We start from the raw sequence: 18,769 nt of genomic DNA, 5'->3' as shown, positions 1-18,769 counted from the left end.
TGCAATGCCTTTGATGATGACTTTCACCTGGTCTTGTCGGAGCAGTAATAGTTACCACACTGTGACATGACTGCAGAGGTCAATTTAAAATTCAACCAGATGTTTCTCTGATAAGACTTATTGAAAGAAAGGTACAAAAAAAAGAAAAAGAAAAAAATGCCCTTAAGGAGGAAAATATTGTGTTGAAAGATTCTGTCTGAAATCTTGTAGATCTTATCACTATGATGAAAGATACTGTTAGCCTTCCTGCTGTGTTAGCATTAAATCTGATCAACTGTCAAGTTTTGCTGTCATAAATATCAGCTCATAGAATCTTGCTGCTTTAAGGATTTTTGACAGCCGCCACAGTGGGCATCGTAATATAAATCAGTCTCTTCAAAAAAGCTGCAGTTCATCGGTAAGTACAAAAGTCCCCACTGTTCCTACTAAATGAGATCCGACCCAGCACATGAAACAGTGAGAAAAGACCTTGTTTAACCATTATCACAGCATTTGGACTCTGTGATGTGAAGTGAGGCGTGCATTTTTGCATTTTCAGTAGTGGCTCGTCATTAGGAGATGTTCTGGTTCTTTTATATGAAATTCCAACATCAAGACTTTAGCTTTGACTTTTTATTTTAGGGATGAGGAGAACTCTCTGGGATGCAAAAACTGGTACGTAAGACAGATGATGAGCAAACGGTATGGTGAAAAAAGTCCTGAATTTTCGATGTGCTGACACACAGGTCATTTCTGCTGAGTATTAGAACTCTGCTTTGATAGTCTCAGCCTGGAGGCCTCCAATAATAAAATCTGCTGAAAACATCTGGGTCAAAGCCAGAAACCGAACTATCATCATCAGATCCTCCACACGTAATTTGTGTTCATTTGAAACAGAAGTTGATGTTTGTCCAGAGTGAAATTGTAGACACGGAAGAGCAAGCGGTCATGAAGGGAATGATCTAAAAATAACAATAGCTAAAAATAGTTGAAAGTAGTGTATAACTGGAAAATCTTAATGGGAAAGCTGATTTAAATCAGTTATGTTAAAGTCAAAAATTTTAGATCACACCTTATGGTCCTTAAATTGTTAGGCTGACATACGTGAAATCAAATTTTTAGAAATAATTTATTGAAGCACAATTCTGCAGCAGTATATACATATCAACAGTATTAACAGAAAAAAAATATAAAATGTGCAAATATACAATCTGCTGTTAGAAAGTAAATATGTAAATAATAGTGTTATGTATATACAATTTGGGTTATGATACATAGAATTTGGTATTGCAAAGTGGTGGTTTATAGATGGGGGGTGGGACTGTGTTATTGGATAAGTAAAGGGTGGTCACGGTTATTGGGAAGAAACTGGGAACTGTAAAATAATGAAATAAGTGATATACTGTAACTTTTTCAAATTTGTGGCATTTTTTATAGATCAAAATATCCAACCCAATATTTTCACCTTTACAAATTTCTTTTCTTATATATATATATATATATATATATAGTGGTCAAAACATTTTTTCCTCAGCTTTACATTCCGCAACTGGAAACCAATAAAGGGCCTAAAAACCATACTTTCTCCGTTACTGCTGGATAGAGATGTCCATGTGTTACCTAAATGGGTTATCATGATTAACCTGTTGCTGACAGCTGAAAACAGTCCATGTGTTACCTGTCATAGAAGTCTTCTCTGTAGTAGTCATAATCAAACTCATAGCCGCTGGGTAGAAAAAGCACAGCACAACATAGAGTCATAGAGTATTTTTCATTACACGAGCATGAAACTGCATATAAAGCACCATATGACAAAAAAAAAGGTTTTCAATGCAGTTTATAGTTAAAAATACAAATGAAAAATAAGAGTGTATAAAATAGTTACAATCTGTGTGGGAAAGAAACCAGAAAAACAGACAAAAGGTACTCAAACCAGAGATAAAACAAGAGACAATAGATCTTCAAACAGACTGCTACAGGCCAAGAGTGCATTTATGACACATATTTTAAAATTACTGTTAGCATCCACAGTCTGTTAGCATGTCCTGAGAAGCAGAGTGAAGAGCAGCAGGTTGAAAAATAAACCTGTTCCTTTTATCACTAAAAATGACCAGCGTCACAGTATCACAGTTGGTAGCTATGAGCCTACATTAGTATTCAGACAATGACAGGTTTAAATGGTAGAGTGACGTACAACATGACTCTGCACCAATGTAAGTATAAAGAAAAGACTATAAAATAAAATCATTCAGAACAGACTTTAATAAGGATTTCTTAGTCCTCATTACTTCTTTATAGATAGTGCGGCAGGGCGTGGTCGGTGGATATTCTGCGGTGAGGCGGACACACCTGAGCGCCATTAGTTATCACGCCGCACCTGTATTAAAAGGCTGTGCTGGGTCCTGAGTGTTGTTGTTGTTGGAGTATGTGGCTGTGAGCTGAACAGCTGCAGCCAGTGTGTAAACAAGCAACTGTGAATAAAGTGCTGAAAAGCATGAGGTCTGCTGTGGGTTTATTACAAATTGATAGATAGAAACTTTATTGATCCCACAAGGAAAATTGTTGTTATGCATGTAGGTGGTTTTGATGCTATACTACAACTTTCCTTGTGTGTGTGTGTGTGCATTTGTTTATGTAGTAATACCGTTTGTGGTCACATTACTCTCTGCCAGGCTTCCTAATCAATCCCTTGGCCTTAAAAAGAAGCTTTTTAGCAAGTTCCCGAAACACTCAAAGAGCTGCTTAGGAATTTGAGTGACACATTAATCAAATAATCGATAAGTCTGATAAATAGCAGTGTGTACCTGTAGAGAGAAGCTGCTGATCGTTTCAGGCCTTTGGGTCTGGGCTTTGGCTCTCCCGCCATGTTGATATCTGGAATATATATATATATATATATATATGAAAAAGAACAAACACTCTGTTAACTACCAAATAAAATTATATTAATCGATCATTAAAAAGTATTGTAGCTAGATCACAAAACAGTAACCCTATTTGTACGGTGTCTTTAACTTAGAGCTAAGACAGTTCCTGTGTTATCTTGTAACTTCCACTAGAGGTAGCTGTTGAGCTATTTTACAACAATAACAGTGCCAGCTGTTAGGTCAGTTCCCCTTACTGTACAGAAGGGGAGGGGAAAAAAACAAGAAAGTAACCCCTCAGCTGTGTTTGTTACTTCGCTCATTCTCTTATGGCAAAAAGGAATATAACAGTACATCCAAAGTACATGCTCTACAATAATTACATGGTTGTAGAAGCAATTAAAAATATATGTAGCTGCTTTGTAGGCCAAATAAAATGTAAGAAAATGAAAAAAGAAAGAAACTGTCAGCAAACTTTCTGAATCAGACATCCAGTTAAAGACGTGGAGGGCCTGATTTCAGCTGACTGGGATAAAAGCAGGCTATACCCTGAAGAGGTTGTCTGTCAACCACAGGTCTAACAAAGACAGACTGACAACCAAACAAACCTTGGAAAGCATGTTTTAACCCAGTATCATCTTCCTTTGAGGCAACAACTATAATCTGTAAATCACTTTTCTCCCCTCAAGTCCTGAAATAATTGTTGTGTTCTTCTAATGTTTTGTAAATACTGCAATAGTAATTATGATCAACTAAAGTATGAAAACTTAATTACACCAAGTTAGGATTAATGGAATATGTATGTTTTCAGGAGGCAAAATGATTTGAATGAATTGGGGGGAAAACAGTAGAGAAACTAAGAACAATGTGTCCTCACTGTAAGATTATTAAAGACAGTTTGTTGAGAAGGTTTTCTTTTTTTTTTTTGGTTCAAATTTGTGTTGTTAATTACACAGTGAAAGGAAAACAAAGGATCTGTCATTGTGAATGATGAAAATGTCATGAGCTGATTCCTACGTTGTGGTCTTAAATTTAACAGACTATTAGAGCTCATTTGCTTTATTTCCACCCAGCATGGGTAGATGGTTAATGGCTAGTCTGCTAACAGAGGGGGAAAACAGAACTTGCACTGATGAATCACCATCCATCCATTTCTAAATCACTTCATGGTTCAAGGTCACCAGAGCACCAGAGTCAATTCCAGCATGCAGTGGGTCACGGAGCACCACAGCTCACCAGTCTATCACAGAACAGCATTTACTTTCCAGTTCACCTAACCTGCATGACTTTGGATTGTAGGAGTAAACCAGAGCATCTCCATGAAAGCCTTACAAAACTGGAGGAAACAAACTCCATACAGACGAAAAGGCTTCAGCAGATTTGTATCAGACTGGAACCCAGAACTCGGAATCAAGCACTGATACTGCAGCCTCTCACAAATCAGTGAGATATTTAGATATTTCCAAGCAAAAATTACTGGCAACTTGGGAAAATACCTCTTCAGGTTTGATGTGCAGTGTTCACGTGGGTTTTTTCACTCTCCAAAGTATCTTTAGATTGTAAAGTTTACTGAAGTAAAAATTCAGACAAATGCAGTAAAGCAGTAAAATACACTCAAATATAAAATAAATTAAAAGTTGCTGAAAACCTGCTAGTTTAAAATTGCTGTTGCTTAAGCTAAATTAGTAATAAATCAATAATATTGTGATCTCAGTTCTGCAAAACTACTAGCACTAGTTTGTGATCGTATTTGACTACAAGGAGAGGATACATAGCACGTTGCTAAAATCAGAAATATTAAATAAAGAATCAGATAAAACAATATGTAATAATACTGTAGTTTTAATAACATTATTGTATTGTAGTGTGAGCTAAAGCAGAAACAAAATGTTACATGGAGAGCTGTTTGGGCTGGTTACAGAGGAAGCAACCGGAAACGCTGGTGACACGAGCATTTTAGGAGAGCAAACAGTCTTAGCTCATACTGGCCATTCTGTTCATCTGCTTGAGTATGATTGTTAATCAACAAACTGCTAATGAGCCAGTGCCTGTGAGCTACTAAAAAAAAGCAGCTGATGCTAGTCATCCAATACCAGCCCCCCTTAAATCCTCCTCTGCTTGAATATAAGGTGATGCTCCTGTCTTGTTAAATTTTATGTAGTGCAGGCAGCACTTGAAGCATAAAGACATCACCACAAGTTGAAAAGTATATAAAAGGATTTGAAGTTGACGGATAAGCAAATTGCATTTGGATACTGTGGTTAAGCTATGTTTGGCTGTACTGTGCATTTGAGTTTTCTGCTATGTTAAATACTACGAAGGCAGATGTAACATTTCTGAACTTACATGAGGTCTTATCGCCTAAAAAAAACCTGTACATTTTTCAGTGATGGAAAACAAGGAGTTACTAAATTTCGCAGACAATTGTTTTTATCTTAGAAATGTTGAAAGATGAAGACAGAGATGAAGAAAGATGAAGAAAAAGCATCCACTGAGGATAATAACAGGATGGAGCGAGGATGAGGACGGAAAGTGAGTTTTCAGCAACCAGAGGCTACAGATTCAAGCCTTTTAACTTCACCGTGAAGGAGAGTGTGCACGTGCCTGTGTGTGTGTGTGTGTGTGTGTGTGTGTGTGTGTGTGTGTGTGTGTGTGTGTGTGTGAGTTTGAGGCAGTGATCCAGAACTGTGACTCCAGCCAGGTGTGAAAATGGTTGGAGTCCATTGGTTTGCAGGAAACACACAAACACACATACCCTCCCCTCTATGACCTAGTGAAAAACTGTGCAAGCACGCACACACGCACGCACGCACGCACACACACAGTTTACCTGCTGCTCCATATGCCTCACTGACTTTACCTGTAGGTCCTGCTATTTAAAGAGGAAGTCTGTAAGGGAAACACAAGCACACACACACACACAATGGCCCTTTGAGGAGCAAGTCATTTCAGTCTGTAAAAACACCTCATCTGTCAGCTGATCAGCGCATTAAAATTAGTAGTTTATTAGAATAGTGGTTTATGAATCAATACTACTCTCAGCTGATATGATAACCTTGGGTGGAGCACTAACTTTGTTTTTTTATCTAAAGCAAAAGGTCAAAATATGTGTTTGATGACACAACATGCTGGGTTTTTTCTCATATTTTACAGTGTTTACAGAAGTTTGAGGACAACACTGAGGCAAATACCTTGTACAGTACTCTTTGTGCCTTAGGTGAGTATTAAACCAGCTTACTGATTCCTCCCTCACTCGCTGGACTAGATTGAGAAGAGAAAGGTGACACCAGATTTTATGAAAACACTTTCGGACGACATAATTATACATAAATTCTTGTAATGATAATATGTGGTTATGCCTGCATATGTGAAGTAATCCATGCTGATTATTTTTATAGAGTTTATTTATTATAATTTGTTTTTAATTCTCACAAACTAACTAATACTGTGCAGTTAAAGTTAGCTATAAGCAAAGTTAGGGCAGCTACATATATCAGCCAAATTCTATATTCTGCTTATTGGTTTACTTTTTTTAATTTAACATTTAAATAGTTGGAAACAAACAGGATGAGTGCAATATACTTGTATATGTATATACGTATGTTCCCCATGAATTTAAAAACGAATGGTTTTGATAACTGACAAACATGTTGCAAGTGTGTTAAAATGTATAAAAGCAAACCTCATGGGGCATTTTTAATTGCTGCATAACTGATTTTGTGATGTTACTGACCAAGATTCAGGAATATTGTCATATTTGGAAAATATTTGGAAATTCATATGATTTAAGAATTCGAGGACTACAGCTTGTTTTGTAGACCTCAGGCTGCCCAAGTCTCCTGAAACCCATTCTAGTGAGTGGTCGTTTTACAGGTGAACTGTTAATTTTACTGTGTCTGAAAATTGCATGATTCTTCTTATGATGATTTTCTTTTTTCTGCTGTATTGTACATTTTTTTGCTTTTTTTATGACTCTATTTTTTCAAGCAGTCTGTTAGCAGAGTTTGTCTTTTGACAGTTTCAACATAAACTGTCTTCATGTCATTGGATGTATTGTTTGAGTCTTCTGTTAAAAAGGAGACTGAATCCCTAAGGTAGTGGCCATGTTTAAAAAGTGCCTTAGAGAGGGGGAAACAGACAGGATAAGAGAATGAAAAGATATTTGGTACAGAAAAAGAAGATGGCTTTTATATGATTTCTACAGCAACACACGCACACCTACACAAAAGCTGCAGAGGTGCAGAGAGCATCACTTAGAGGCCCCCTAGCTGTCACAGCTTTATCCTCCATTACACATAAACACACACACACAAAGACGGAGAGTGGAAGAGAGAGAGAGTTTTGTTAGTGAAAGAGCAATTAACCTTTCAAACCACTATAAGAACACTAAGACACACACACACACACACACACACACACACACACACACACAGAGAGAAATGCTTCTTTCAGTTGCACTCATTCACGTACATTCTCGTTCTCGCACACGCTGCACTGAGAGAAGATATTAAAGAAATGTGCTTGAAGCCCTGCAGTGACTGAGCATAAACCAGTCGAGTTCTTCACACCAGCTCACTGACAGTTCGTCTCTTCCTGCTTCGCCGGGGGACCAGGCAGGGGGAGAAAATCACTCCAGCAGCTTAAAGGCACACTCCGCTTAACTGTTTTTGCTCCTCTGATATGTTTTTTTCCTCCGCAATAGCAAAAAAATAAAAAATATGAGAGAGAGAGACAGACAGACTAAAGAGGAAATTGAATGTAATGATGCTTAAGGGTTGTCACAGGTTAGAGAGTTTTGTTGTAGTCAGAGCTGCTGGATGTTAGTTTTATTATAACAAAACTGTAGATTCTGAAGCCATTAATCTATCAATCCTTTTGTGGGCTACAAGCTTCAGCTGAATATCTAATCCAATAGACCAACAGTGTCTTTTTGCAATGTGGAAGTCCTAAAAGTCAAGTTTTATTCATCTTTTTTTATTAAGTAAAACTACAATTCACATGCTGTTTCACATCAACTCACCGAGTGTTTGTCCTGCCAGCACCCTGCCGTTCTCCCCAATCACAGCTCCCCTGGCATGCCTCTCACTGGCGTACTGGACAAAGGCATAGCCCTTGTGCACAGAACAGCCGAGCACACGGCCATACTTGGAAAAGATGCTCTCAACATCAGACTTCTTGACCACCGCTGTATTCAGGTTGCCAATAAACACCCGTGAATTGATGGACTTTGGGTCTGTCTTGTTGGTCACATTACTGGTCTGTACCTTCAGTGACATCCTGGAGAGAATGGCGATGGAGGTAAGTGCCAAATGGATGGATTGGAAGGCAGCAATGTAGACAGACAAGTATCTGGAGAGAGAGAAGATACATTTTCAGTTTCAGTGACAGATAATAGAGGACAGCTGCAGGAGTCTCACTGACAGACATTTAAGAATTATTCTCATAACTGAGCAAAGAGGTAAATGCTGATTTCTTTACCAACATTCTTCCCTTTCAACACACTAAATTCAGGGTAGACTGATGTCCCATCAAAAACACAGACAACAGCTGTATATGTATGTATTTCTCCACACAATACCAACCAATTACTCTAGTTATGCTGATTATTTTCTGAATTCTTCTTAAGTTTTTTCCCTCTCCTCCCACTTCTTTTCTACTTCATTAGTCATAAAAATTGGGCCTTTAATTTGAGACTGAAAGCAAATTAGTTTTCTTTGTTGAATAAACAGGCACTCGATCATTATTCATACAGATTTAAAGACATCGGTGCACATGATATGACTCATTACAAGGATTTGAAAGGTTATTTTCAGAAATTCAAAGTTCTTTTTTGCAAAAATTCATCTACATGTATAAACATTTCTTCTTTGATGAAGCTTGTTTTTATTTTGGGATCAGATGATCCTAAACCATTTGTTAGTTATGCTGCTTTAGGCTCAAACCACTTTCTATAATCCACTCAGTCTTCTTCTTCTTCTTCTTCTATAGATTCATTAATTAAAGAGAATAAATACAACAAATACTGAAAGAACAGCCGATCAGCAATAACTGCAGTAACTAAGCTCTTCTCATTCCTCTAATAAAGTCTTTCACAAAACAGAGACTAAAATTGTATTTACTTATAATTATATGTGTACTAATTACTAACCTCTAAAGGAAAGAACAGCTACAGTCTAATCTGAATATCTAGAAAAACAATGATAACAAGCAATAATGTTGATCTGATCCAATAAGTTATGGTGGCCCAAAATGCAGCTGTTTTATCACGAGACAACCAAAATCGATGACAGAGCAGAATTTGAAAACTAATATAACAAGCATCACGTAGCGATCGCCACCCTCGCCACAAAGTGATCTCCTCCTTTTATCTGTGTTAATAACAGCTGGATAAATGAGTAAAATGAAAGATGGGAAAAAATGATAAATAAGGAAAGTAAAAAACATTTAAACCATAAAAGAAGATTAAAAGGGTCAAAGAAAAAACACTATCAATCAGTAACAGAAGAAGAACGAGGAAAAACAGAACAGATTTGTGGACAGTGAAGCATCAAAACAAAGAAGGGGGGAGAAGAGAAATGCTGATGGCAAAAATAAAAGTACTGGCAGCTCCCAGTGTTATCCCTCAGCCTCCTAGTAGATGCACCTGCGTTTTGAAAATCCTAGTGGATTTTCAGAAAAGCTGATCTTGAGACCAAGGCTATGAGATTTGAACTAGATGCAGCTGAGGTATCAAATTAAATTCATTTTTTCAATTTATTGAGTTCACAGAATTTTCAGGAAATTTGACTTCTGACCTTAAACTTGGGTTCAAGGCCACAGGGATTCACCTATGGTATCAGTTTGAAAGTCTTATGTCACCTTGTTCTCGACTTATCACATTTACAAACTTGGGGGTGCATGCCCCCCGCCCGTCCAAATACTGCACATGCACGGAAGGATGTGAAACCAAACTTAATCAAAAGTTTAGGAACACTTTAATCTTTCTTTAGAGTCAAAGTACTGATACTTCTACTGTCCTCCACACCCAAGATTGCTTTGCAAACAGGAACTGCTGATATTTGATTCATACCAGTTAAAAGTTTCCAAAACCAGTGTTAGAGTTTAAGCCCTAAACAAAGCCCTAAGTGAAGAGATCTCAGGTAACTTATCCACCATTGAAGAACTTTTAACTACTTCTATCACAAACTGCTGTAAAGCTCCAGGAGATCATTGCTCACTTGAAATTTGATTCATCATGGCTTCATTGTACTTGACATTCAGATATAAACTTGGCATTTACAAAAAGCCAAGGGAATCATGCAAATGAGTGAGTGATTTATGTAAACTACTGATAGCAGAGTAGTGGGAGTGAAAACTGACAGATGAGTCAGCAGACAGGAGATGGAAAAATGTAACTTGTTGTTCTGTCAACAATGACATGAAACAGAAGAACTTTGGTACACAGAAAACAGCGCTAAGTATAATAGACGAAGGAGCTCAAAGAATTCTGTGGGGGCTGGAAATCGTGCAAAACACCAGAATAATACAAATATTCAAAGCTTTGTCCGACTCATCAATTATCAAGGTTAGAAAAAACTGCTCGGATCCTGATTTTAAAACTTTTGAGTTATCTTAGACCTTCTGTGTGGACATTGCAATACTGGTTAGAACAGTGACCCCTCACCCACTGCATATTGTATAATACACAAAGAGGCACAAGTGATTAAAAAAAAAACAAGGTAATTCTGATAAATATGTTGGTGTACACTTTTCTGTAATTATAACTTTGGTCATGGTATATCTTCTCCTTTCCTCTCTATCAATAGAAATATCCAGCAATGAGTTAGAGTTCTAGGAAGCAAGATTTTTTTTTTTGATTCAGCACTGTTGAGTGTGTGTGTGTGTGTGTGTGTGTGTGTGTGTGTGTGTGTGTGTGTGTGTGTGTGTGTGAGTTTGGGGGGCATGTTTGTGAGTATTAAACCAATTTTTTAGTTTCAGACCTGCAACTTGAGAAAAGTTAAAAGGTTAAAAAGTCAGGTAAAACCAACTTCCTTTGTGTACATGTGCGTGTGTGTGTGCATTGATGATCTCTCGTCCTTTCTCCACTGACCTTCCCAGTGACAGAGCTGTCTTAAAACTGATTGGTGAAACTCTAATAAATCAAATTGAGCTTGGCCTTGAGGACCTGTGTGTGTTTATGGCTGTGTGTGCATGTGTGTGTATGTGTGTTTGTTTGTTTTAGAGGTCCACAATTAGTGGACAACAGAATAGTGTTGATCCAGCACATCCAGTGTGTTTATGTGTATGGGTGTGTGGGGGGTGGTAAATGCATTAAGAAAAACTGAATGACGACTTTGGTAAATGTAAACAGGTTTTGACCTGTTTTGAATTGCGCATACATAACAAGGTTAAGGTCCTAACAATATAAAGTACCTAGAGGCAACTGTTGTTGTGAATTGACGCAATATAAATAAAGCCAAATTGCACTGAACTGAATTGAAGTGAAGGTTGGGATTTTATTTATTTATTTTGTTTGCCATTAATATAGCATTACTGCACTCTACTGCAGGAACTTATCAACATCCCACAGATGTAAATTACTACAAAAAATTTTAGGCACTAGAAATATGTTTATAGTCTTATCCATCCCACAATACCATTAGCAAGGCATTTAACTGGTAATAAGGTCATACTACAGCATGAAAGCATACAAACAACATAATTATAGTCATACAGTATATTTTCAGCAAAAGGAAGATGAAAAACCCTCTAAAAAATAATTGATTGACAGTGTATGTAGATACTGAAATAGCCTAGAATTCCTGAAATAGCTTTCTGGTACATAACAAGTGTTCCTGTGGTGGTACACATCTTATTAGCATAAAAGGTTATACAAAAAGTACACAATGCACTATGAAGAGGCTCTCACTGTACTTGGATGAGGGTCATAGGATCAACATTATCAAGCATTAAACAACAAAATGCAAACACATTATATGTCTCTGCTTATCCTCAAGTTCATTAAGCAAATTAACATCCTCTGTTTGAGTTTTTTGGATCAATGACACATGCATCCAATGAATCTGAGAACTGACTCTAATTTTAATATCAATAATAGCTTTTAAGCTAAAATGAGCTTCAAGGCATAGTTGTTTTTTTTTTTTTAAACAGTTTGGATCACAACCTTAATTATTGCAGTGATTCTGAAAACAAAGTTCTTTTAAGATCACGTCTGAAGATAACATGTCAGGGATGCATCTTTGCCACTCAGCCGTAAAAGTCAGTTTGAATCTTAGTTACTTCGACCTCAAGGTCAAAGCAAGTTTTCTGAAAATCTTGTGACCAGAGCAATCAACCTCAAAGCTCAGCACATCTGTGTTGAGCTAAGTTGTATAACATTTTTAATGGCAGAGGCGCAGTATTACGAACTGTAATAAAAACAAGAGAAATATTTGAATACAGATTTAGATTCTCAAAAATGAATATTTTACATTTTCTAAGGATGTCACAGTGTTGCCACTGTTGCCAGTTTGTGTTCCTCTGCACACAAAAGTCTTCAAAAGAGCGTCATACTTGCTATCAAAAAGACAAATAAACCTTAGACCAAAACAATACAAGTGTTTCAATGATGTGTCAATGATGTCAATGACACACATACACATACTGCTTAATCTATTTAAAAAAAGTAATGTGTTAATTTAAATTTTTATTTGTCATTAATATTTGGAATTTTTACTCTTTTCATCTTGTAGAAATAAGACATTAACCCCATTTGACACACTGTTTATTTCCCTGAAAACTCATGTCATGGCTTGACCTCGTGCCCAAAACCTCAAGAAAAAACAAGCATCCATGGTAGGTGCTCTAAAGCAAACGACAGACTCTGCGAGATTAAGCTGACCTTGTGCCAAGTCCAGTGCAGATCAATGAAGTCAAATCACCCCACAGTAATATGAAATGGACTTACTCCCTGCTCTGTGTGTGCAGGATTAACATGCAGATAAGCTCCCCAGGTTGCATTCATTAAAATGTCCACCTTCTGAGTCTTGCAAGAGAAAAGCCCAGCTTTACACTTAAATTAGCTTTATTTCCTGAGTGTTTAATTATACCAAAGTTGGACATATGCACGCACATAACTGTAAAAAAATTTAAAAATAAAAAAATCACCCAGGATGTTTCTCTCAGTGATCCCATGTGTGCAGGATTAGCAATTAAAGCTAACACCATACGGTAATTGGCTGTGATTATAATGATGGAACAAATGCGATCTCCAGGCACTGTTGGAAATATCATAATTAGGATTTTAGCGCGCGCGCGCGCACACACACACACACACACACACACACACACACACACACACACACAATTTGCATGCATCAAAATCTTGATGCTGATATCAATGATTATTTTTTTACCATTAAGCATAGTTCTGACACAACTGGAAATTTATGGGAATGGATGAGAAAAAAAATCAACTGCAAATAAAACATAACAAGGCAAATGTCTGAGACAAGCTGACAAGTTAAATACTGTTGAAAGATTAGGTTTTTAAGGCAGTCACCCTTGGGCCTCAGTGATACACAGTATGATCCATGGCGTGATTTTATATATTTCACCACGGCCATCCTACATTATGTAATTTCCTGTTTGCTGATCTTGGCTTCGTTCAGTGTACCCATGTTTAATTCATGTTACTTTTGTAGATACAGTGCTGTGAAAAAGTATTTTCCTCATACTGATTTCTTATTTTTTTTTGCATATTTATCACATTTACATTTACATCAAACAAATTTGAATATTAGATAGAGTATACACAAAATGCACTTTTTAAATAATGATTTCATTTTTTAACAGACCCTATGTGAAAAAGCCCATAAATTCTAATAACTACTTGTGCCACCCAGTAAGAACTGCACTCAAGTATTTGTTTGATAATTGACTCTTTCATACTGCTGGGGAGGGATTTTGGTCCAGTCCTCTTTGGATCCATGTATTCTCTTCTGCTTAGCCTTATCAGGGTCACAAGAGGGCTGATATCTATCCCAGCTACCGCGAGACATGGAGTACACTCTGGACAGGTCATCAGCCTGACACATGGCTAACACAGAGAGACATTCGCACTTACAGTACATTCACACCTATGGGTAATTTAGAATCACTAAATAACTTAATAACTTAACCCCATTAAACTGCATGTCTATGGACTGTGGGAGGAAGCCAGAGAGCCCACGCAAACACCGGGAGAACATCCAAACAGAAAAGCCCCGGCCTGGTGGTGGAGTCAAACTTAGGACCTTCTTGCTGTGAGGCAACAGCAAGAAGTCTGCGTCTCGATGATCATCAAGATGTTTTTTTGGCAAATGTGACACGAGCTTAGTAAAGAATGTTCTTTTTGTTCTGCAGTTGTTTTTTACCTTGGAATCCTCCCATGGATGCCAGTCTCTTTCTTGTTGTTGCATCATAAAAACTGACTTTAACTTAGACGAATGAGGCCTACACTTCTTTAGATGCAATTTTAAAATCAATCGAAATGATCACCAGTTCATTATGTTATGTTTCAAAATCCTTGCCTTACAAATATTGATCATGTGAAGCGCCCGAAAAAGGGAAGAGATGTGCTTTCAGGAAGATCTGTCAGAGAAGTGTGTTTGAATTGAAAGAAATTGTGACTCGGAAGGGAGACCACAATGTGGATTATATCATAAAAAGTTGAATTTCAGTCTGGAAGATGACGGGTGATTCTGCCCACAGTGAGGAAAGGTCATTTCACCACCAGGGGAGGCAGCAGGGAGAAACACTTCATAATGATAAATAGATGAGACAGCAGCACATTTGGGATTAGAGTTACTTCGACAAACTGTGCTCACAACCCAAGGTGGTAATGCTGTGATAGAAAGAATCACTACGGGCTTACAGTCAATACTCTCACAGTCAGCCCCATGGCTCAAGCTCAGATACGTTCACAAACATTATTGACCTTTAAAACTATAAAGATGGCTTCTGCATCTCCAGAGCTTTGCATTATAGAGAAAACAGGTCTCTCTTTCTCTATAAAAGAGAGAGACTTGTCATGATGGTTATGAAAAAAAGTACTGAAAAACAAGCAAAAAGGATTATTTCCTTATTTAGCAACTTCTATTTGGTGATATAGCTTTGTCCAAACAGTTCCCAAGAGATCACTTTACATCTTTCCAAGTAAATTTCAAGAATAGAAGAAGAGAGCCTGAGGCATTGAGGCCCCCATACAGTAGAATAAGACATCATAATGACAGACATGACATGATTCAGATATAGCGTAAAAAAGCAGAGGCTGCAAAAGGGCTTTCGGGTTTGAAGCAACTATGGGCAGTTTAAAGCAGTTTACACAGCGGCCCTAGAGAAGATCTGCCAATCAGTTGTTTGGAAGAACATCAGTTTAGCCATCGGCTGATCTGGGCTTTGGAGTTGCCAGGCTTGCAGATTAGCTTAGCTCTCCTCCTTTTAAAGGATACATTTAACAAAAAATTATATGAGTACAAATATGTATAGAATAATGTATACAGAAAACGAATCGTGTATGACTTTTGCGTTGCAAGAAGTTCTGCAATGACCATCAAACTCTTCATGATGCCACTGGCTGATACAGTAGCAGGAGGTACTAAACCCAAGACTGTTACAATTTTGTCTCAGTTATCAAACTAATATTAACCTTAAACCTAAGAGTAAATCACAGATAGCAGCATAAAACATTGAAGAAAGGGAAGAAATAGGATAATGAAATCAGTGAGAATAAGTATTAATTGCACAGGAAGTGATAGATTATTTGACCAAAGTATAATCTGTTTTTGACAGCCATGCACAACAATACTGCAAGTAACTTAAATACAATTTATATTGCCCATTTCAGTATCGCTCCTGCTCTCATCTGTCTTCAGTAGTTACCCATCCGTGTAATGACTCCAGGATATAATGCTATAATGCCAGACTGTAGGGAAAAGGCCCTCGGGCAGAGTTTAAGATAAAGGGTGACCAGCATATTTGCAGTTAATGCCTCACAGCTGTTGAGCTCATTTCTGGGTAACTGAGGATTGCAAACTCAAGACATCTAAATCACCTCTAATCACATTAGTCCTATTTTTTTAAGTTTCTGTTTAGTAGCTAACCACCTATACAGTTGGTGGGTGTAAGATTGCACACATGAGTCTGCTGCATGAGCTGCTTATGTCGGTATGACAGATTCTATGCTAATTTCTGAGACAGTAGTTAAACATATATACAGTGCATTCCACCAAGCAGCATGGTACAGATTTAGACAGTTAGTGATTATCAAACAGAAGCGGGAAGACTTGAGGTGGAGCTGGTATTCAACTCATTGGGTATGTATGAAAGAAGGATCTGAACTTTTTGAACTGCCAAGGACAGTGTCTTAACCCTTTTTAGTGAATACAGCTAATTTGTGCATTTGTTGCTCTGTGTGTGTGAGTGTGTGAGAAAAAGAGAAAGAGGGAAAGGAAACATGGGTGTTTGTCAGAGATAACAAGACAAAACTGGACTAATGTGGTAAAATGAAGAATCCCCCCCCACACACACACACGCAGACAGGGTGATACACTGTCATGGTGTGTATGAGATGTGCCCATTAAATAACAGGAAAAGGTTTATCTAAGTCGAACCAGTGTTAGGCTCATTATTTATTAGCCACAACCCATGTTGAATATGTTGAACATTTGACCTTCAAGCAGAGGCTGGCAATTATTTTCTTACCTTGCGCTCTCTTGGACGCATATATGTTTGGACTTGAATGGATGATGTGTTCCACAGGCATAAGGAATATTTCCATCACTCTCTCCCTCTCGTTCTCTCTCTAGCATACATATCTCACTCACACACACACACACACACACACACACACACACACACACACACACACACACACACACTTTTATTTTTTCAGTAGATTAGCTAAATCTGGTGAGTGTAACATTTGATGAGTGCATGAGCTCAAATATAAACAAGTGTATTTGTAGTGATGCATATACAGAACCACACGTTAAACTTTGACACAAAAAAAAAAACCAACCTTGGTAACTAGTTGAAATTCCTTCATTGGAGATGTTTTTTCCCTACCCAGTCCATTCTTAAAGCCCAAGACCTTGTGACACAAGTACCCATGCAGCCCCAAATGTACACAGAATTGTTGCTTGAGGTAACAGCTGTGGCTGGATGTGAGGATAAACTCAGATCCTTGAAAGGCACAGAGACATATACTTTCACTTGGGTTTTTGGCTTGATGTATAACTGAAGAGTCAAGCTGCACCCCCGAGCAAGGCTAGAGGCTGGGCTAAAACACACACTTTGCACATACACACCAGTTCACACTTCACACATAAATCTGCATGGAATTAAGACTGGAAATTCACAAACAATCATAAAAATTACATGTTAAGAGCCTAACTCAAAGAAATGCAAATAGCTTATTAAAAATGGCAATAAAACAAAAACTCACATCTTTGTACTTGAAACATGTTTAATCTCACCTGGTTTATTTCGAACTTGGCCGTTACAGCTAAATGCCCAGCCCTACCTTACCTTAACCTAATTTGACCCAAGTGTAATTTTAACTCTAAAAACAGCCTTTAAAAGTCTTTTTGAAGGAAGAACTGGCCAAACATCACTCACTCGGTTAAAATGTAACATTTCTCTTCATAGATAGCTCACGTTCTAATTTTGAATCACCATGGAGTCTTAAATGAAAACAAAGTTAAATTCTCATAACTTTTTACCAAACACTGTAAGTTAAGCTCAAGTTTTCAGTTTGAGAAGTGAAGGATAAAAACAACACTTTCTATTTAAGCCATCCATCTCCACCTCTACCCTTTTGCATTTTTCTTGGTCTCTTTCTTTAGCCCTGTTTGTTTGTTTGTCATTCCTTCTCCTAACGCCACCTTTTCCCCATTGTTTTACCAACAGATCAGCACAGAGCCATGTGACTGATGCCACTTCAAGTCCCAGCAGCCTACGAGCTGCATTCATGTAGAATCACTGAGATTTGGTGAACTGTGCAGAGAAATGTGGCTTTTGAGTCCAGAGCAAGAAAGGAAAACAGGGAGAGCCCATTTATCTGTTACTATAGAAACAGTATCTCGTTAGACTATAACCTGAGGATGATAAATATACTATGAATATGAAGTCCATTCAAGATTCATTACACTTCACTGCAGTCAGAATCTTAAAACATTTACAGCAGTCATCCAAAAACCACATACAAGTCGAGTTGATCACAACAACCCATTTCTGGCCTCTGACTCTTCCAGTGAGGGTATAGTGAAGTTCATATCACAAACCATTTTGTTGAAGTTATAGAAAGAATGCAGCCGCCCACCTGATGGTTTTCTTCAAAACTTTTCGTGGTGCAATAAAAGTGCCACTGTTGCCTTTTCTACTCTTACTGGAAGAAGACAGTATCTACCCACTGCTTGTCAAACATTGTCAGGAAAAGTGAACATAAAAATAAATAAATAAATAAAAAATGACTGAAAAAAAAAAATAGTACACAATTAAAGAATTGAATGCAATGCATGAATTAATGTTTGAAAGCCTGTATAGCAGAGGTGGACAACTGCAGGCTTCAAGGGCCGGTGTCCTGCAGGTTTTAGCTAGTACCCTGGGTTAACACACCTGAATCAAATGATTAGTTCATTACCAGGTGTCTGGAGAACTTCAAGACATGTTGAGGAGGTAATTTAGCCATTTAAATCACATGTGTTGGATCAAGGACTCATCTAAACCCTACAGGGCACTGGTCCTTGAGCTGCCCACCCCTGTTGCATAGCATAAATTGGGGGTATTGGGTGAGGTTCAGTGAATGGATGCATATAGCATTTGGCTGTGCTACACATTTCTTTAAAGGCAAGTTAAAGGAATTATATGCTGATGAGTTGAAGAAGGCTACTTTAGGTTTGTTAATC

General features: G+C 37.7%; 1 protein-coding gene across 3 annotated transcripts in view; it reads right to left on the bottom strand.

The window, feature by feature from the left end:
- The window catches only part of raly (RALY heterogeneous nuclear ribonucleoprotein), a 113,265-nt gene that overhangs the window by 33,329 nt on the left and 61,167 nt on the right, over positions 1–18,769 (bottom strand). For all 3 annotated transcript variants that reach the window (XM_040003795.1, XM_040003805.1, XM_040003815.1), the window contains exons 3-5: positions 7,864–8,192; positions 2,784–2,853; positions 1,658–1,705 (exon numbers count right to left, since the gene is read on the bottom strand). In XM_040003795.1, the coding sequence (XP_039859729.1) occupies positions 1,658–1,705; positions 2,784–2,853; positions 7,864–8,119 (374 nt within the window). In that variant the 5' untranslated portion in view covers positions 8,120–8,192. The remainder of the gene's footprint in view (positions 1–1,657; positions 1,706–2,783; positions 2,854–7,863; positions 8,193–18,769) is intronic.

This window comes from Simochromis diagramma, unplaced genomic scaffold (assembly GCF_900408965.1).
Source record: "Simochromis diagramma unplaced genomic scaffold, fSimDia1.1 OVJJ01000320.1, whole genome shotgun sequence".
Classification (NCBI taxonomy): Eukaryota; Metazoa; Chordata; class Actinopteri; order Cichliformes; family Cichlidae; genus Simochromis; species Simochromis diagramma.
This window is presented reverse-complemented; position numbering and strand designations above follow the sequence as displayed.